Here is a 21,040-nt window from a genome sequence, read left to right on the forward strand (position 1 = left end):
ATGAACACAATTCTCAGTGTTTTCCTCAACGAATGAGGAATGTTGCTTTCCAATATCATTAATTCTAACAATGACAGATACAAGAAATTGATATTGGGTCAACTGATAATCCCCTAGTTGATGTTTTTCTTCATTCTCATCACTTGTCTGCTTAACATGGTACTGATATTGTAAAGAGAAATCCTGTGTTGATCACTCAAGGGATTAAGGGGTTAGGCAACTGAACTGCTCACTGAATTCATCACCATGCATGCTTGTGGGACATACATTGCATTGATACAGCATTTTTTTTTAACTGTTAAACACTTTAACTCCCATGAGTGGCCAAAACAGAATTTCTCTTTACAATATCAATACAATATCAACCAGATGAGTGATGAGAATAAGGAAAATTATCAATTTGGGGCTAGTTAGTTGATCTAATACTAAATTCTCTGAACTAACTTTATAAGAATTGTATGGTTGACAATAAGGAGAATCACAAATTTGATCTGATAGTTAAAGGGTTCTAAAAGTTTTAGTTTTACATATTTACAGTTTCTAGTGATGCATGGTTTATAGTAAATGAATTTTATGAAATTCTCTGGCTGATCTGTTTTTGTTGGTAACTTAAATATTAAGAGAGAGGAGCTATTCATATTGAGACCTTTCGTGACTAAATTTTATCAATTTGGTGAAACATTGAGAAAGTTAGGCTATAGCTTTTACATCTTAAAATCAGTATGTATATTCTCCACGCTGTTTCCATACATTTCAAAATATATATTTATATTTAATTCACTCTTGTACATAACAGATTAACAATAAATAAAAATAATTTTAACACACTGATAAATTGCTCTAATGAAGAGCTTGGAGGCTAAATAAGTGATTAGTTTTCAAGTTAAGCTCCAGTTCAGTTAACTTGCTTAAATATGTCAAATGAAAGAAAAAAAGAATGATTAATTTGAAGCTTCAACATCCTCCCCCTGGTGACCCCCTGGTGACCCACTGGCATTTGAGAGTGTTATCTGTGCCCAGGGGGGGGAAGGAAATTGAACTTTGCTTGAATGAGAGGGGAATTTTAACCTGAACTGTCAAGTCTTTTTCAGCTGAATACACATGATTTATCTTTTAATATGGAGGTGTTGAAATGTAAAAAGTTCACTTTGGTGAGCAGATGGTGTAGAAGAAAACCTTTTCAAGAAAGTTACAGTTTCTGATCTTAATTTTTACCAAAAAAAATGTATGATGAAATCTGGCACTTTCAAGTGCCAGATTTCATTGTCCATTTTTTTAGTAAATTAAAATTGGGGCATTTGAACGAAATTTTGGCCTTAAGGGGCAGAATTTGAACCCACCAATCTTGAAAAGTTCAAATACCCAGGGTATTGTCTGAGGGTGGAGGTGAGGGATCCCGTATAGAATTTGAATTCATGACCTCCCATTTGGCTTGTTAGCTCAGTTGGTAGTGCACTGCACCAGTATTGCAGAGGTCATGAGTCAAAATCCCATATAGGCCTGAATTTTTTTAGGCCTTATCTTCACTACTGCTTAAGTAATGTTCATTACTGTGATGATTGTTTCTATATTCATTTCTTTGTCTGCAGTTCACATATGATTTTCCATATGTTTACAGTCAATAGTAATACTTCAATGGAATGATATATTTGTTTGTCTCACAATGTAGTCACTTCAGATGTGGGTTGTGAGGTTTTTATTGCATACTGATGGTCTTCTTCATGTGATGGAGTCAGTTGAGTACATGTCACCTTTATCCTGTTGTGCTCTGCTGTGATTGGATGGAATTCCAGGGCTGTGATAGGTACATCTTTCAGATCAGTTTTCCTCTGTGGTCTGCATCCAACAAATAATTTGACTTAGAGCAGAACTGGGGTGGATCTGAACTTGGTGGGGGTTCAGTGGTGGTGGTCAGTGTCTTTGTGTTTTTTTGTGTAGAGAGAAACTAATTGCTATTTACCACACTGAATAACCACAACCTATTATACAACACTAATAATAATACACACAATAAAAGAAAAAGCCTTATGGTGTGGTTCTGTTTTGTTTGTACTTTCTTTACAGTTTGTAAAATTTGTACATGCTTCCCCATGCTAACATGCTGACAACAAGAATTTGTTTAGCAATCAAGAACCCCTTCAGTTGGTGAACATTTGTATTCATATTGCATGTAGAAATTCTCTCTTGGTCACTCCATGGAGTTTAAGGGTTAAGCAACAAAAACTGCTCACTGAATTCATCACCATGCATGCTTGTGGGACATACATTGCATTGGTACAGCATTTTTTTTTTTTTTTTTTTTTACTGTATTTACAGTTTCTAGTGATACATGGTTTACAATAAATTAATTTTATGAAATTGTCTGGCTGATCTGTTTTCACTGTTAATTGAAATGGTAAAAAAGAGGAGCTATCTATATTGAGACTTTCCATGACTAAATTTTATCAATTCGGCTAAAAATTGAGAAAGTCAGGCTATAACTTTTTACACCCTTAAATCAGTATGTATATTCTTCATGATGTTTCCATACGTTTCAAAATACATTATTAACTCTTTTACCTGAACAGTGAACATTTCTTTTATTTTGTGACCTTAATGAATGATTCAGTTATAATATTACAAGAAATTAGTAACTAGTCACTCTTAATCAGGCCAAAGGGTCAGTGTTGATGACAGCCACTGAGTGAAGAAGCAGGGATATTATTTTTGCTCTTGAAAGTAGACAAACCTTAACTAATTAACATGGATACCCTGATACAAAATTAACACTGACAGAAAAATCTGTACAGAGAGCACTGAAGCCTTGAATGTAAAAGAAGATCTTAGTCCACAGTCACTTGCAAACTGCTTCAAAAACATCTAATGTTCTCTTAATTTCCTTTACTTGTTCAGCCAAGTTTTGAACTGGTTTGAGGCTTGCATTCAGTTCTTCACATCTTGCAATCAGAGTGTACATAGATTTAATGTTCACATCCACTGCCTCGCTCACATGATCAACACAAGTATCATAAGCACTCAGGCAATCTGTGCTCACTTGGGACATGGCTTTCAAACAGTTGGCTAAAGCTTTGAGCATGTGATCCAAGTTCCCTGCTACATCACTAGCCCTTATCTCTAAATCATTCAAGATTTCTGGATCAATTGGTGGGATTTCCGACAAGCATGATCTATGAACGTCCTCCCAATCATCTAACGATGTGACTTCACTCTTTGTAATTTCTTCATAAGCATCAACAGCTGTCCCTGCTGAAACTTTGTCTTTTACTAATTTTACATCAGATGCTTCTAATGTAACATTAGATTCATTGGCTGATCCAATTTTTGTTGTGTATTCCTTTTCTTTTACTCCTGGTTCCATTGATAATTCAGTTCCTGAAAATAAGATTGTGTATGGAATTTAACCCTTCAACTCCAAGAAATGATTTACAAGTAACTTCTCCCAATAGTATCCATGAATTATCCAGCAAACAGGTGATGAGAATACTCAAACTTATCAGGCAGAAGTTGTTATCTTGATCTAACACTAAATTCTCAAAATGTATCTATAGGGAAATGTAGAGCACTTGGAGGGGAGAATTAACAATCAGATCTTGGGAGTTAAAGGTTAAACAACACATTGTACTTCATTCTGTGTTTGCACTCCTCATCAGTGGTGAATCTCAGGGGACTGTTTGCCAGTCTGGATCCCCTTTCCATTAGATCTCTAAAACCCTCTCTATCAATAATTGGTAGATAGGGTCCAGTAACAGACTCATGATCAAAAGTGGGTTGAATCCTCTGGTGGCAATAGTCTTGAAAACTGTCATCAGTCAAAGTAACTTTAAGTTAGAAAACCAAAACTAGAGTAACTCATTCCAGATGACAACTTCCACTCAGGTAAATAAAATTTTAGCCGCAGTCAATGACAACAATTCTTTTTTGGGATGTCCTTCACCCAGCCAATTACAAAACCCCTGGGTCAAATCTAAATTACTACATAAATAGAAACATTTCCCACATGTTTTTGGAAGGATTTTCCAGCCGAAAGATTTGGCATTGCAGATACAATGGTTTTGCTTTTATTTCTAGATGAAACACTTTAATTGCCAGGTTGGCTACATACATACACACAAAATGAGATAGGTTGAGATCAATAAACGGTGATGCAAAAATTACCAACGAGATAAATACTTCCTATCAGTTTCTAATAGTCCATTTTACAGTTGCATGCTTGGTTACCAAGTCTTTGAACAGGAATGCGACTTAAGGTGACCTTGTTATGATACAAATCTTGTAAATTATTTTGTTATTATACTAACGAGATACTGATCTCTATCACAACATGGCCACCTTCAGCCTCACTCCTGTTGAAAGGCTTGACAACCAAGCACGCAACTCTAAAATGCACTATTATCAACATCTTTGTGGCCACTGATACTGTCATAGGTAAAGTTTCCGCACAGCCCCATAATATTGTAAAACAAATCTGTTTTCCCAACGGAAATGTATTGTTTTTGTCATTGTTTCCTCTGTTCAAGAACTGAATGCATAATGTAGGATGGGGCTGTGCGGAAATTTTACCTGGAGAGGGAGCGTCACTCGAAGGTTTTCAGTCTCAGATAATGTGGTGTCATGAAATTCGGTGAAATCTTATGCCCGATGAGCTATTTCACATGCCAATAGTATCATAACAACAAAATACACTTATTCGCTATTCACTTCCTTTGAACACTTGAAATACTTACTCAGCTGGAAAAAATAATCTAATTGGGTGAAGAATACATGTTGTGACATGTCATGATGTAAATCAGGTGAGCTGAAAGTTACCAATGAGATTACTCTTCGAATGAAACGCCTACTGTACCTTGACCAACGTTTTCGGCTCTTAAAGAACTGTCTTTAATTGCAGTATCTTCAACAGTGCTTGTTGCAAGCTCTGTAGCAGAAGTTAAAGTTGACGGTGGATCAGCCATACGTGAAAAGATCGTGAAAAGTCAACCTCGATAAGAGATCTTCGGTAATTTTTATCAGCGGTTTCTAAACTCAGTTCTAGTCGCCCCCGTCCCGAAGCCAAGATGGATTAGCAATGGAAATTATGTCGATACGATGAAGATAAGCTATTCTCCTATTCACACGAGCCACATGGTTGGGCACAGAAGAAAAAAATACCTTTTGTACATTGGCTTGATATTGGTAATCTTGGTTGTGTTAATTTTGTACTATTTCGGGGCGAGTAGAGAGCCTGAAAATCTCACTGTGCTTGGAGGAAGTGGTAGAGAAAATCTCCCAGCAGAAATTTCTGCAATTGAACCGTACGACAATTCTGTGAAATTTGACTCGGTAAGTATTACTTGGTTAATGTGTCTAAACTTCAGAATACCCCGCAACTTTGGTCCGCCTCACTTACATGTGTCGGGAGGCTTTGAAGATCGAGGCATAACACAATAGACGCTATTCTTATTCAATAACATGTAAATGAGTTGCGGGGTATTCTGAAGTTGCTGTTACATTTCATTTCTGAGTGACGACTGGATACAAGGTTCCGCATTTTACTTTTTAGGTATTAACAGCTGTATGCTTTAAAATCTCGCACTGTCGTTTTTGATACTGTTTAGTTTACATCCTCATTGTGAAGACGTTTCTAGTAACTGAATTGTAAACTAGCTCTGTTATTTATTGAATTCAATGAGCGTAGAATCTCTACTTGTAGAAATAGCGCTCAAACTCAGAATCACTTGCAATTGCAACTTGGCAACAGCTACATTTTTCTTGGTCTAATTTGTTCTTAACAACAGCAATGGCTCAAAAAGAACTGTTTACAAGGGTTTAATGTAACCGAAGAAGTAGGAAATATTGGGAAACTTGTGGATGCTTGGAAAAATGCCCCTCGCAGAGATTGCAGGTACTTTGTTTGACCTTACTATTTACCATACATTTCTTTTGATGTTATTTCTGAGAATTTTTTAGTAAAGAGAAACATTCCACATGGCTGATACCTTAACTTTCATCCCCTGCTTGCTTGAGAGTGTTTTGAAAATGCAAGGAAAAATTATGTTCTTGTCTTTACTCTCTTGAAGCAGGGATGCACAGGGGTGAGAACCCTCTCCTCCCACCATTATGACCTGGGTTTGATTCCCAGACCTGGTGTCACATGTGCTTGAGTTTGCTGTTAGTTCTCATCCTTGCCCTGAGGGTTTTTCTCAGGGTCCTCTGCTTTTTCTCTTTCTTCAATAACCAACATTTTAAATTCCAATTTCACCTGGAAATAGTTAAAAAGAAGAGCCATCTTACTTGTGGATTGTGCAATGCTAAATCCCTTTTTTAAATTTTTTTTATTTATTTACTAGGAATGAATTGAGTCATTTCACATAGTTAAGAGGAACATGTAATATATGTACCTCTTACTTAAACCAAGTTTGAGGTCCATGCTGTAAATTATGGACCCATTCTTTTCTGCTTAGATTAATATGGGGTGAAGCACACAGGCCATATATCTGAGCAGAAAAATGAGGTTTCAAAAACTTACAGTATGGACCAAGGAAAGAAGGTCAATAACTTATTACTTTTTTTAGGGCTGTAGTAAAGGAAGGGAATTTCACTTCAAACAAATCTTTTGATTTAGTGAGCCATACAGTGAAATATGGCCCACTAATGTGACCAATCATAGTGCCAAGTTAACATATGCCTCACCAGAACTCAGATATTTTAGTTATCCCTTTGTCTTGATATATTAATTTCACTAATTCATGAGTTGCAGAGCTAAGTTTAACCCTTTAATTCCCAGAGGTGATTAACCTAAAACTTCTCCCTACAATATTTGTACATTCTTCAGCAAACAGGTAATGAGAATATTCAAACTTATCAGGTAGAAGCTGCTATCTTGATCTAGCACCAAGTTCTCGTAACTAATTTACAAGGAAATGTGTAGCAGCCACAGGGGAGAATTAACAATCAGATCTTGGGAGTTAAAGGGTAAACATTAACCACATTTTTGTTTTTCTTTACCACAACAGAATTGTTTCCAATAAATATAGTGTTTGTATGCTAGCTGATTCACATGCTTTTGTTATTTCATAGGGATTTATTTGAGACATTTAAGGATGTTTATCTTGTCCAGGACAGAAGTGCGCCATTAGTAATACCTGATACCTTTGCACCCAAGGTATGACATTGTCTTAACCCTTTAACTCCCAAGGTCTCCCTAGTAATTCTCCTTATTGTCTGTTAGTTTGGAGAATTTGATAGGGGATCAATTATTAATCCCATAATTTATATTTTTCTTTATTCTCATTAGTTGTCTGCATGATATTGTATAGATATTGTATAGAGAAATTCTATCTTGGTCACTCACAGGAGTTAAAGCTGACTACTGCTTCGGGCCACAAATTCCATTCCTTTGATGGTGTTATAACAATGCTTGTGTAATGATATGGAGATAATTGTTTGTTTTCACAATCTGTGGAGAATGATACTTTGTTTGTATGTGTTTATGTAATATTTGTGTGTTGTGTGTTTATTTGTGATGGAATATGTGGAGTGACATACCCACCTTATAATTTAATAATATATGTATATGAATACATTACTGGTAAATATATCTAAAATGCACGCTGGCACTCAGTTTTGTTAACCCCTTAATTCCCAAGATCTGAATGTCAATTCTCCCCTCTTGCTGCAACATGTTTCTCTGTAAATTTGTTATGAGAATTTGGTGTTATATCTGGGTAAAAATTCTACCTGAGCACCTATTAGGGACAAGGCTTTATTATTTTTTTTTTTTTGAGAAACAGTGGAATGTATGCAAGAAACCTTTGATGTTTATCTAAAAAGGAACAATAGCAGAAATTGTATATTAAAGTAAAAATTAAAATTTGTGTAATAATGGTAGACTATTTGTTCTAGCAGGGATATCACTGAAATAGAAAAGGGGCACTTATTGTATTAAGGTTGCCAATATGTGTCAGGGGTGCTTATTAGAACAGTGCTTATAAAAAAAAGCAATTTCAATAGGTGTTTATTAGCGGGGGGCTGCTTATTGGAACAAGGGGGCTAAATCAAATCATTATGGTGGTATAAAATCTATGTAAACTGCATGTTGTATCATATGTAATATGATAAGGGTTAGGTAAAGTTTATTATTGTTGTTTTTGTTTATTTGTAGGTTTTAAAGTGGCTTGGGGGAAAACAGGAATTGCTAAAGGAAGCAACTTTGCAGGTACTAATAGACAAACAAGATTTTAATATACTATGATAATAATTGCTAATAGTAATTGTGAAATCACTGAAAAATCTATCGAAATGAATGTCTATATTTTAAATTGGTGCCTAGAGATGACAGTTATTTAGATCACAGCCTATAAGCGCAGGACTCCAACAACTTGATCCACATGTATATCACCAGATCTAACTGAGTACATCAGTATGCATGTTCTACTTACTGTTCTCTGTACATTTCTTGAGGTGGCGACAAGGAGAAATTGTTTAACAATCAAAGGCTTCCTTTGTTTCATTTCATTTCTGTTATTCTCATGACCATAACGTGTGATTCATGGGTGATATTGTATGGAGAAATTAGATGGTAGTCACTCTTAGGAGTCAAAAGGTTAATTGTGTGAGGTTACCAAAAGGTTAAACAAAGATCCCTGAATCTGGAGGTCTGCTAACCACACATAAATCCAGTTTAGCTAAAGCTGATATTATTCTGCACTTACCCAATAAAATATTGCAGCTCTTGCCATTGATGAGATTTTGAAATTCATTATTCCCAAACCTTATTGACATCAGTGTATTGGCTACTTATTTTTCAGCCAATTACATCAGTGGAAAACCTATATACTCAAGAATCCACTGTGTTTAATCCTCTTCGTGCAAAACGGCCCGGTGCAGGAGGAGGGGCTACTGAGGAAACCAAGAAATAGTAAGTAAATCTAAGGGTGTGTACATGGGAGTTGGTATGTTTTTGGGGCACATTAAGTTTGTGTCCATGCTTGTGTATTCAGGATGAAGACAGAGTATATTCTTGATGAATCTACTTTTTGTTTGGTTTACATTTGGTGCTTTTCAAGATGATTTTGAAAAACATAGTTGGCTATCAACTAGAAGTCGATGAAGATAGCCTGTGAGCAGGCTGCAACTCCCATGATCTGATAGTTAATTCTTGCTTCCAGCTGCTACACATTCTCTTGTAATGTAGTAATGAAAATTTTATTTTAGATCAAGGTAACAACTTCTACCAGATAGAGTATTTGAGTATTCTCATTACCTGTTTGCTGAATAATGTATGCCGGGGTGTTATAAGGAGAAGCTACATGTTAATCACTTCTGGCAGTCAAAGGTTTAAGGGTTTTGCATGAAGCTTGTGACACATGCATGCAGCAGGACTAATAGGAACCTTGTAGCTTACAATGAGGCTCCAAGTTGCCTTTTTCAAAAAGTCGCCTTTTGGTCAAAAAAGGGGAAAAAAAAAATCCATGGAAGGATAATTCATGTTGCATCACTGGCATTTGTACATTTGTTCATTTGACTAAACATCAATAGATTTTTCTAATTTTTCTTTTTAAATCTGTTGGTTGCCACTTGGCGACTTTTGTCGAAATTTTAGTCACCAAATATATTTTTAACTCGCCATGGCAACCAAAAGGGTTGCAACTGGGAGCGCTGCACAGTGATGGGTTGATAAACCATCTTTTGGTGAATTTAACAAGGTCTTATCTTGTGAATGAGACCTAAGCTTTTGCTTTTTAATTTTTTTAATGGTTATTTATTTCCCTTTTTTAACTTATGTATCATTCTTGATGTGTAATTAGGTGTTTAAAATTTTTGCCAGTGCAGCACAGAAATTTCTTTTGATAAAAGTAATGTTACCTTGCTTATATGAAGGATCTTTAGCTGATATATGTACATCTTTATTTCACATAGAAAATTACATGCATGATAAATGATTGAAGTTCATTACATTTTACAATCTTTTCAGTCTTGCAGAGTTGATTCAGTCTAGTGCTAAAGAATGCGACTTCTGTAGTTATAAAGTGTAAGAACTTTTGTAACTTATAGAAATTATAAATTAAAAAATATATTTTTCATCGTTTGAAGTGTATAAGGGGTTATTATTATTGCAGATTTTGCCACCTGCCTTTTGATTATTCAGGGGGTGGTTTTTTATCACAATTGAAACAAATTGTCAAACACCTGTGAAAAAATACTTCCTATTACAGGTTATTCATTTGATCTCAGATAAAAAGGGGTAGATTTTTATTATTACTGACTATTCATGTAATCCCAGAGGTGTAATTCTAGCACAGAAATAATTCTTGCAGGTGGACTGCTATTTTAGTTATTGATGAGATTCAAACTTGTATCTCCCAGATACTAGTTGGATGCTATTAGTATCTTGGAGGCTCGGTTGTCGAATCACATGGAACCCTAAATTTTTTAAGGCGTCTTTTGCAAGAATTACAATCCTCTTGCGGGGATCATTTCATTACTTTGCATGTTTGTCATTCCCAAGTTACAAAAGAAAAAAAAGGAATTATTTCATTACAAGTAAGAGATTTAATGAGATGTTATCATATTATTCGTGACTCCAGATCCAATTATATGACTCATTGTTTGTTTCTTTCTTTGAATGTTTTACCAGAAATACTGCAAAGGATCCTTTTGAAAGTGTTGAGTCCAAATTTTCACTCTCAGGTATAATCGTATGTTATAAAGAGACACAAAATGATAAGTGTCTTAGAATTTATATGATACGTACACCTAGAAATTCTTACAAGTGATTGTCGTGTAGCTGTTGAATGAGGTTATTAAGACCACCTTAGTGAGTATAAAAGAGTTTAAGGGGCTTTTTTCACCTTGAATTGATGATTGACTGGCGTGGAGAATCTCATGAGTTGTAGCTGCATGTGACAACGGACGGTTTGCACATGTGATTCTTGCCTCTTGCGCATGGGAAAGGTGATAATGAAAGGTCAAACGTCGGGCATGCGCACGTGGATACATTTGGGCCGCCCGCGCACCAATTTCGCGCGCTAAATTTCAGAGAGAAACCCAAGAAACAACCGCTGACCTGCTTGATTTATAATTTTGTTTTGAGCATGTCAAAAATGTGACCCTTGTGTGATTACTTTTAGCCACTGTGTGATAAGTAGTTGGGGCTAATTAACGAAATGGTACATCACATTTATGCGGTCAATAGCGCGGGCGTGAGCGAAATTCGCGAAGAAATAAGTGGCTGGCATTTAAAACCAAGGCACTATGTCGTTGAAGGCATTTTCCTGTTTCCAGTGCTTTAAGGAGAAAATTAATTTTGTGAAAATATTCAGGGGGTGTACAAAGTTTCTGGAAGTCGTTCTGTAAAAGAAAAGCAGTAAGAGAAACAACACTTAGATGCAACAGAACGGAAAATCAAACATACAAAGGACACAAAATCCGTTTTCCGCGCCAAAGCCTAGCCGCATACGCAGACGTTATTCAGCTCTGTAGCTCTGTCATAAATTGGTTTTTACAGCCTGAAAGCGTGAAAGTTAGCCTCCAATCTAGACACAGCGGCAAAATGAGTGCCCATGCTTTCAACCAGCAAGAAATTTACGCGTGATAAGGAATAGGACTAACAATATATTTCCATATGCATAGTAACACTATTGAGGCAAAATGGCGGCATTTTAAAATTTCAGTTGCTTGTTTTCATTTCGCGGGAACAAGGCCAAATCAAAACAGATAAGGTTGCAGTTTTCAGGAAAGTTTCTCGTACCACATTTGTCATATATCTCACCCAAAGAAAAACGTTTTTTGGTGACAGGTGTGAATTTAGTGACTGAAGTTGAGCAGCCTTTAACGTGGTTCCTAGCACCTGTTGTCATTTTGGTTCTTCTTGTCATCGCTTCCTCACAAGATAAACCCCACCCCGCCCAAAAAAAGAAAATTCAGCTTTATCGGAGCACACATGCCTAACTAACCATACAATTGGTTGGGATAAGTCTAAATTTATCACTACTAATCGGTGTTACCACCAGCACCTTTGTTTGGAAGCTTGGTCTATTAACTCCGTCGTGTCGAAACGTTGGGTCTATGAATTGTAACTTCTTCGGTTACATTCATTAAATCTGTAAACCAGAGTAGTATCAAACCATACCAGAAGAATTTAAAATCTGCATCAGAGGGCTATTCGATTGAGTGTCCCATAACCTAAAGTGTAGAATTCACAAAGGCCAGTTAGAACACACAACACACTGAATCAAAAGGAATCAAACAGATCTCAATATAATAATAAGCAAACTCTTTCGAGCGCGGGAAAACGCGGATTTCCAATCGGCGGTTGGATTTAGTTTTGCAACTGATTGGCTGAGAGGGTGGCAGACCAAAGTAAGATCGAAGATAACTGGAACTAATGTAATCTCCGTTTACTTTTGACACTCATCGATATTTGCTCTGAAATCGGCTCGGCTCTTTTCATGTTATTTTTTTCATCTGTTGCAGTGTCCAACACATTTAAAGTAGAGAAGTTCCACAGTCTTATCATTTGGAGGCGGCATAATCCACTAGAAATAAATGAAGAAGAAGTAAGTTGAACGAAATGAAACTTAACCTTTCTGTTTTGTTTTTTCGTGAGACATTTGTAGAGTGCCTTTTATAACTTCATCGGTTACTTCAATTTTACCACGTAACGTCTTTTTATGCCTGTTCCCCCAGATTTGATTTTAAAACTTGTAATTTTCTCCCTGCATTATCAGCCTCTCTCTAGAAGATGCATGAGGAGGATAAAACGAACTTATCTTTTACAGGGTTTTGTCATAATAGACACCTATGTCTCCTGGCTATTTGCTACAAGGAAATGTACGCAGCCAAGGAGGGATGATTTCTGATTAGATTTTGTGATAATTTTGTAATTTTTTTACTCAGTAACACAGAAAAAATGAAAAAAATGATAATAATAAGAAAAGGCAAAGAGGAAAAAAAGAGGAAATTAATTTAAAAGTCGACAGAATGATTTCAATGGAATCATTCTTATTGGCGAAATTTATTTCCAGGTGTTTTGTATGGGCTGCAGAATATTCCTCCATTACATGTCTTTGAAAAGTCAGTTTAATATTTTTCTCAGCTGATTGAAACAGCTTCTGACCGAAAGAAACTTATGCCCCATTCAAACCAACGGATCATGTTTATAGTTAAACCGGGTTTAGCTGCATGAAAATCCGAAACAGAGAACTAAAAAGTCGAATTTTCTATAGGATTCAAGTAGTCACTAAGCGTATTTCAATTTGCTAAATTTAAAGTCGACATTCACCGGTTTAAGTGGCTTCTATGAAGAAAGAAAAATTCAGCTGTGTGTAACAGAATAGCTTCAAAATATTTTTAAGCTTTGATGTGAATGAGGTATAAGACATATTTGTAAGCAAATGATTCTGATGTTAATTTCCTGTGTCTGAGTGATTTCAATTATAAGTGTCCATTTCCTCACTTCTTTCTGCTCAACGTTGTTCTCAAAGCTTTTCGATATTTCGGCAGCCGCCAAGCGAATAGAAACGGGTCCAAAAAAAACTTCAAGTAGAGAGTGTTGTCCGCGATAACGCGAACCACAAAAAGAGTGTGGCTTTTTTTCGTGTCTTCATCAGCGTACAAATATATATACCACAGTATAGCGGTCGGCTGCGAGCACAGCAATAGTATCACAATGAGAAGAAGATTTAGTCGCACGAAATTCCTTTCGATCATTGGTTTTGATTTCCGTCTCTGTTTCCGAGGGTGAACTTCGTGCGTTGTGGACATACTTACTGAATTTGTGGTATTCAGGGTAGCGGATCTTGCCGTCATTTGTTTGCGGAAGGCTTTCTGAAGTAAAGCGTAAGTTATGATGGTAAATAACAGTGATAATGTTGAGTGGATGTATAAGTCGAGTTTTTCCAGCAACTCTCTAGGGACTCCTACGGTTCGAGACATCTCGAAGACGGTTGAATATAGCCAGATACACGCCACGCAAACTAACGTCTTTCGAACGCTGATAAAACGCTTGTACTTGAGCGGAAATGCAACGGCCACATACTGCGCGAAAGTGAACGCCATGACTATCAAAAATGAAGAATTAGTGGTAATAGCGGCAATGATACCAGCAATGTTAAAGATCTTTTCACAGCGTTCCACTTTGGAATGTCGATGATAGTGCATAAAATAGCAGCTTGTAACCATTGGTTCTGGAACAAGACCTGTTGCCAAATCTGTGATCGCAAGACCCACGAGGAACCACGCGGTCGGCGTGCGGAACGTGTTAAATGGATCCTTGTATATTGCTATCAAAAGCATTACATTAGCAAGGACGGTTAACGGACATATCACGGCTAAAAATGAACCAGACACCAAGAAAACTGTACCCAGGTTTGGCTGATCGATATCAGTTGCATCAAATGTTGAATTCATCCTTCTGTTCGTGTTCAACAGATTTTCTTCACCTCGTCTCGGTATTTCTTGTCAACCTTGTCTTAGAATTTTTTTGCTTTACGCTACTCTTTGTTTCCTCATTCAGTCTTTACATCTGTCTGGACGATTCCGTGTCAATCTTTTGATTTTGGATTCGTCTGGTGATTCGACGTGCGGTGTTGTTAATGGCGCGATATCAAAGGCTTGTTGCCTCCCTGCATGCGGTAGTCGTCAAAACATGTTGTTAACAAAGGTAACCAATGTTCCTTAAGATCAAATCCGTCGATCTCAGTGCTGGATTATGAGTTAACAATGCGTATTGTGCCTTAAGATGTGCGCCTTTTTGAGAAAAAGAATGCGATTTAAATACTCTTAGAAACTGTATCCCGGTGCGATGAAATATATATCGGACGAACCGTTCCCTAGATACTTTAACCAACCTCTGAAACGTTCTGTTTTTTTTTGTTTGGTCGCATGTTATTTCTTGTCGCGGTGTATTCTTCAACCTTGCGTCATGTCGCGGTGTATTCGTCAAACATTTGGTGATCAATTTGTTGTCTCTGATACCTCTCCCTCTCAGCAGTTTGCTCAAGACACGTTTTTTTTTTTTTTTTCAGTTGTTGTCATCGGTATTAGCTCGCAAAATTATGTGGTTTTCAAGGGATGCACCTGTTGTATATTTACATGGCATACAATGCAAGCTTCTCCTATTTTCCTTGTGGTGTTTTAATGGTGATTTTCAAATGATCAACTCAACAAAGGAGGAAATAAGTAGATTTTGGGCTAGTGTCACTTTTGAAGTCTTTGCTTTCATCTCAATTTTTTCGTGGTCGCGCAGATTAAAAGCTTGAACTCCGGTTCCCTCCCGCCGTTTTTAATTGGTACTCCGGTTCCAAAGTGCGTTCCTTTTTCATGCAGTATGAATGACCAGAGAAAAGTTTCATTAATTTAAACTGTTAAAAAATTTCCATTTTTAAGTGATCCAACTAATTTCCATTCAGTTATGTGCTGGAAATTGATTAAGTGAAGAAAGCAATAAGTGAAAGAAAGTCCTAGTTTTTTCATTTAATATTTGATATCCGCCAAATTGCCTAAATTATTGTCCTCAATTTTACAGAAGCTTATTTCGCGGTTTTCAAAATTAAACTTTGAAATCGCTCTTATAAACGTCAAATAAGTTCGAGTAAGATTTTTCAATTTTAATTTCGATTTTTTTACTAAGGCTGAGTGGGTTTTGTGGGCGTTTTACAAAATTGTTGTGCGGTTTAATTATGAGGTGAAAATTGTTTGAATTGAAGCGTTTGTGTCGCACTATTGTGTAAATGTCGCACACCTAATGGGAGAGAACGTCATTGTTCATGTTTCAAAAGTTGCTCAGACATTCTCGCCTTTTACTCGAACGAGTTTCAATGATGATCGCGCATAGCAACTGTTGCTGCTTTGATAAAATGTGCGACAGTTCGGTTTTGTATTTCGGTCTTCGCATATACGGCGACCGTTTGCATATTATACAGTTGTTATTTAATCATACGATTCGTGTCTGTCAAAACCATAATTTTCTAGTTGTCCGATTAGAATTAAAATGCAATATGTTTTGTTTGCTTGTACTTGCGGAGAGAACTTTTTATTATTTCTCCGTCAGAACATGACTTTGAGAACGTGATTTCAAATGTTCAGAAATTAATCTCCAAGAAATTATTGTAGACACTAAAGGTTGATGCCAAACTGTTTCTTTGAGATATACTGCGGTTTTTGTTTGTTAAAAAATTGAAACACAATTGAAAACTTTCGGTAAGAATTTCGGACGATTTATCTGGTGTACAACAAAATTGTAATCGTGCTGAAAAATTGTTAGAAATAAAAATTTCGATTTTTTATGGCAAATTTGTATTCTGGTGTTATTATTCAGACCAGCTTTTAATATTCAATACTAATTCGAATATCAAATTCTTCAAAAAGACTGGGGCATAGTATTTATTGTTAATTTTGCTTGGGGATGATTTGAGTAGTGATTTTTTTTTCCTATTTTTGACAAACTTCTTTAAACAAAAACATTCCTCGTGAGTATTCTGGAAATGCCGATTTTGTCTATCCGATTAAATCACAAACGATATTTATCTTAGCTGACGGCTGATTTTTTTTTTTTTATCATACAGCTTCTTGATGCTATGGAAACTGCGCAGAAGTGGTAAGCAAATGAATTCCTTTTTCATTTGTATTTAACCCCCCAAGATTAGTATGCATATTCTTCTCACTAGTCTATATCCATTCCCTATGCTACAAACGAGGGGAATTTGTTCAACAGTTAAAAGCCTCTCTCGTTGGTGATCATTTCTCTTATCCCATGGCATTAATGTGTGATTCAACAGTGATACTGTAAGGATAATTAAGATGCCAATCACTTTTAAGGGGTTAGAAGGTTAATTTTGACACCAGTTTCATGAGTGGCTCGCATTTCTTATAATTTTTTAACGTAAACTTTTTGCTAGAACAACAAAGTGCGAGAGCTTATCTTGTTACAAATGCAATGGTCTGCTATGACAAAGTGCGACAGCTTGTTCACCGCAATGCGCGACAAGTGTTATTACAAAGTGTGACAAGTGTTATTACAAAGCGCGACAGCTTGTTCACTGCAATGTGCGACAAGTGTTATTACAAAGTGTGACAAGTGTTATTACAAAGTGTGACAAGTGTTATTACAAACTGTGACAAGTGTCGTTACAAAGTGTGACAAGTGTTGTTACAAAGTTTGACAAGTGTTATTGCAAAGTGTGACAAGTGTTATTACAAAGTGCGACAGGAAGCTTTCCCACCTCCCTTTATTCCTGATTCTAGAATTCATCTTCTTTGCGTTGAATTTCTTTCAGGTTCCACCGAGCGCATCAGTACGACGAGCAATACACAATCCCCCACATTTACTTTGACATTCTGCCGAGAGCAAGTGCTAGTCAAGTCCATCCTCACTTCCACGTGGCTTTGGCACGTGACCATTACTACGGTGAGTATGGTGACCACTTATTTCAATTAATTCTCTTAACTACCTAACAAGCAAGTGACAATCAACCAGACAGGCAAATAGTCCATTTTACAGTTGTGTACTTGGTTGCCAAGCCTTTGAACAGGAATGAGGCTAAGGGTGACCTTGTTGTGATACAAACCTTGCTGCTTTTCAAATGCAAATTACTTTGTTATCATGCCAACTAGATACTAGTCTCTATCACGACAAGGTCACCTTCAGCCTCACTCCAAATCAAAGGCTTGGCAACTAAGTACACAACTGTAAATTGGCCCATTGCTCATATGATCATTTTGAATGTTCTTCAGCTAGGTGGGCCCATTTCCAAGTGTCCGCCATGAAATATTCTGCGAATCATGATGGAGAAAACTATTTCTCAGCTTTGAATAGAGTAAGTAGGAATCTTTGCTGGGATTATCGATCATTTATTTTAAGTATATACTACACAAGTGAGTAGTGCTTTTCGCGTGCTCTTATTGGCTAGTTCGGAAGTGAAGAGCGAGTACTTTTCAATTCCGAGCAGCCGATGAGGCGAAATCGCGCGTCAAGAGTTTAATTTTTCGGTATCTGTGTGGTATATACTAAAACAATTATTTACCTCAGTATCAGTGAAAATGGTAGATCTTTACCTCCACTTGGGTAAGCTATTGTTAAATATTAGCTACTCAGTATAAAATTTACGCGCAGTGACGTTTCTTATACGTTCATTCACTGTTCAGACGGCAAAAAAAGCTAATGCTATCAAACGTTCCTGTAACCTTTTACACCAGGACATTTGCATGTATATTTTCCATTCTGTTCTTTGTACATTTCTCATAAGACTTACAAGAACTTTCAATTTGAACCATTCTACATATTTAAAAAGAAGTTTTTATTCCCCGTGGCCTTGTAGATCCACAGTGCGTTAGGTCTTTCTGTTCAGCACGGCAATGCCAGCGTTATAGCATCTGTGGTAAGTGTTTTCTTTGTTGTCTTTGACCTTGTCTGTTTAGTGAAGCATTGTTCACCAGGGACACTTCGTTACCGTCGACGCTCGTACACCCATTGATAAGGGTCCCCAGTAATTACGGGGACCCCGCTGATAGAGACCCCACCATTACGACCCCCTAATTCATCTCCTCTGATCAGCCGATATTAAAATTGGGAACCAAACTTCTGGCCTCCCGTTCTGTTTTGGGAGTAACCTTTTTTTAATATTGTCCCCTTTGGGGATCGGCTCTTCCTCAAATACTGGATTCCTTACTGTGACATTCTTTCCGCCCTTCGAAAAGAGAGGAACAGTTATGCTCCAAAAATATAGTTTGAACAGTTACGTGAATCCTGTGACACCGTTTTCTAGGGGACACTTTTCCTAGTCTCAAGGGTGTACCCCGATTAGATGTTCCACAGTAACTTTATAATCAACGCTATATTTAAAGATTTTCTATTTTATTTCTTTCCCAGACTCCTGCCGCGCCCTATGAAATTTACCTGTTCAGTAAGACACCTTGTAAAGATCTCTTCCAGCTTCTCTACTACTCTATCGCCGGTAAGTTGGTGTTTCTCCAGCGCAGAAATGTCTTGTAGTCTTTTAATGATGTGAATAAATGACGAAGGAATGTTTTTTTCTTATTTGCAGCTCTAAGGGATGACATGGAATTGTACGCCATGAGTGCAGGAATGGTATTCCCAAAATTGGTAAGAGTCAGAACCATACAAAAAAGTTAGAACGCATCGCCGAACGGTTAGAGCGACAGCCAGACAGACGAACTCACGGATAGACAGATAGACAGACAGACTGACCGAAAGACAGACAGGCAGACGGAGAAACAGACAGTCAGACGGAGAGACAGAGAGAGTGCGATAGATAGTCAGATGAAAGAATATACAGCCAGACAGACTGACTGAAAGAGAGACAGTCACAGGGAGAGACAGACAGTCCGACGGAGAGACAGAGAGATAGCGACAGATAGTCAGATGGAAGGACAGACAGACAGAAAGACAGACAAAGAGCTACAGATGGAAAAACACACGGACGGACTAAAAGAAAAATTTCCTATTCTTCTGACGTTAACTTTTTTATCGTCATTTCAGGGGCCGTTAACTGACCAAAGTGATTTACCCGCAATCATAAGACTCGTGTATCGCGGACCTGCGGAAGCGTAAGAACACCTGTTGATACCCGTTTTATTTTATAGCTCGTTTCTTTTCAATGATAGCATCCTAGTTTAGCATCAGGATTTAGTTTAGAGACCAATTGACATTTTCCTTAGCCTTTTCATAGAATGTATAAATATGACACTACCCGCGTTTTGATATTGCATGGAGCTGCTTAAACTTCCAAACGTTGTCCTTAAATGTGCCTAAAATTCCTCAACGGGCGTCGGCCATTTTGAAACGCGCTGAGCATTCCAGTCACTCACCTTTGAAGTATCAAGTTCTTTTTTTTTTTTCATCTCCCAACGATTCCGGAAGTGAATACCTTATAACCTCTTGTCCATGCTTCATATTGAAGTCTTGATGGCCAGGAGGCCCACAGTTACCGGTGGGTGACTGGGGATGATTGACTAACCTTTCATTTTATTTCATAGGAGACGAGCGGATATCGATTCCCTCATGTTATTCGGGGTAAGTTGATGTTTTTCTTTTTTTCTTCTTTTATTTGCTTCATTTGTCTTTCCCTTTCCATTTAATAGGCTTTTTCAACATTAAACTAACTCTTGTTATGTTTTTTTTCCTTTCCAGACTGTAAACGTTAATGTCGATCCTTACACGGTGATTAAAAGCATCAAACAATCTATAGCCAAGCGAAGGCCAAAACCTGGGTAGAAAAGTGTCGCAGTGGCCATCATTTGGGGCCCTACCGTTTCGAAATTTTGCCAAAAGTATTCAAAGGGAGCAATGAGTTATGGGTACTAAACCTCAGTTTCCATGATGCAAGTCATGGATATTTGCTTCTTGTGTCACAAGAAGTTCTGGTCGGATCAACACGGGGAAGGGAGGGGGTGGTCTTGTTGCTATGGCTAATTTGAAGGAGGGGTGTGTGGAGGGGGCTCACACATGGGTGTCGATGGGTGGAATCAAAAAGCGATGCTAAACAAGCTTTTTATGAAGTTGCTTTACTTTCACGAGAAACAACCTCGCAGCAGAGCAAAATGGGATCGTAGTTCGATTTAATGTGATTCAGACTTGTCATCAACTGATAAATATTTTAGTATTTAATTTTATTACTAATATGTTTCTTCATCATAAGGTAGAGAGCTTATTATTTGAAGAACGTTATTTCTGTGCTGTAATTGACAGGAATGGATTTTAAATGTGTTTCAGCATTGCATACAAGTTAACATATTTATGAACTCTAATTGTCAATAACTTTTTGTAAAGGTTGACTTTGTATTGCTATGACAACATTGCAGACTTATTTATTATCACAGATATAAATTGTAGCCAAGAGATTAAATTATAGTCAGTTGAGCAATGGATAAATCGGTCAATCAGTCACTCAATTCATTTATAAAGAGGGTAAGTTTCTAAAGAAACTGTGGTGCTGCGTGGGTGATGGGAGTTTAACGGGATAATTTTGCGGGTTTTATCAACTGGGTTTGAATGAAAATTGGCCACCGCAAAGAGTTTCAAAGCTGACGTTTCGAGCGTTAG

General features: G+C 37.2%; 3 protein-coding genes across 4 annotated transcripts; 1 reads left to right on the forward strand and 2 right to left on the reverse strand.

The window, feature by feature from the left end:
• Positions 1–1,553: 1,553 nt before the first annotated feature.
• LOC113673407 (BLOC-1-related complex subunit 6) lies at positions 1,554–4,983 on the reverse strand. 2 transcript variants are annotated; one of them, XM_027189804.2, is made up of 2 exons: positions 4,844–4,983; positions 1,554–3,372 (listed from the first exon to the last, which is right to left on the reverse strand). In XM_027189804.2, the coding sequence occupies exons 1-2, from the start codon at positions 4,950–4,952 to the stop codon at positions 2,834–2,836; spliced, it is 648 nt and encodes a 215-aa protein (XP_027045605.2). In that variant the 5' UTR covers positions 4,953–4,983; the 3' UTR covers positions 1,554–2,833. The 2 variants fall into 2 exon arrangements, with proteins under 2 accessions (XP_027045605.2, XP_089062927.1); XM_089206801.1 differs by having other exon boundaries at positions 4,725–4,856.
• Positions 4,844–20,869, forward strand: LOC113673416 (uncharacterized). Its single transcript, XM_089206799.1, has 17 exons — positions 4,844–5,319; positions 5,775–5,881; positions 7,057–7,141; positions 8,141–8,194; positions 8,787–8,896; positions 9,953–10,009; positions 10,616–10,668; positions 12,454–12,536; positions 16,545–16,576; positions 17,256–17,386; positions 17,713–17,795; positions 18,297–18,356; positions 18,848–18,932; positions 19,023–19,081; positions 19,478–19,545; positions 19,975–20,011; positions 20,129–20,869. Exons 1-17 carry the CDS (start codon positions 5,086–5,088, stop codon positions 20,210–20,212), a joined length of 1,422 nt encoding a protein of 473 aa, XP_089062925.1. The 5' UTR covers positions 4,844–5,085; the 3' UTR covers positions 20,213–20,869.
• On the reverse strand, positions 12,976–15,959 carry LOC113673395 (melanopsin-B). The gene has a single exon (XM_027189792.2). The coding sequence runs from the start codon at positions 14,386–14,388 to the stop codon at positions 13,432–13,434; it is 957 nt and encodes a 318-aa protein (XP_027045593.2). The 5' UTR covers positions 14,389–15,959; the 3' UTR covers positions 12,976–13,431.
• Positions 20,870–21,040: the final 171 nt, after the last annotated feature.

The sequence above is a fragment of the Pocillopora damicornis genome, chromosome 5 (genome assembly GCF_964200805.1).
Source record: "Pocillopora damicornis chromosome 5, jaPocDami1.2, whole genome shotgun sequence".
Taxonomy (NCBI): Eukaryota; Metazoa; Cnidaria; class Anthozoa; order Scleractinia; family Pocilloporidae; genus Pocillopora; species Pocillopora damicornis.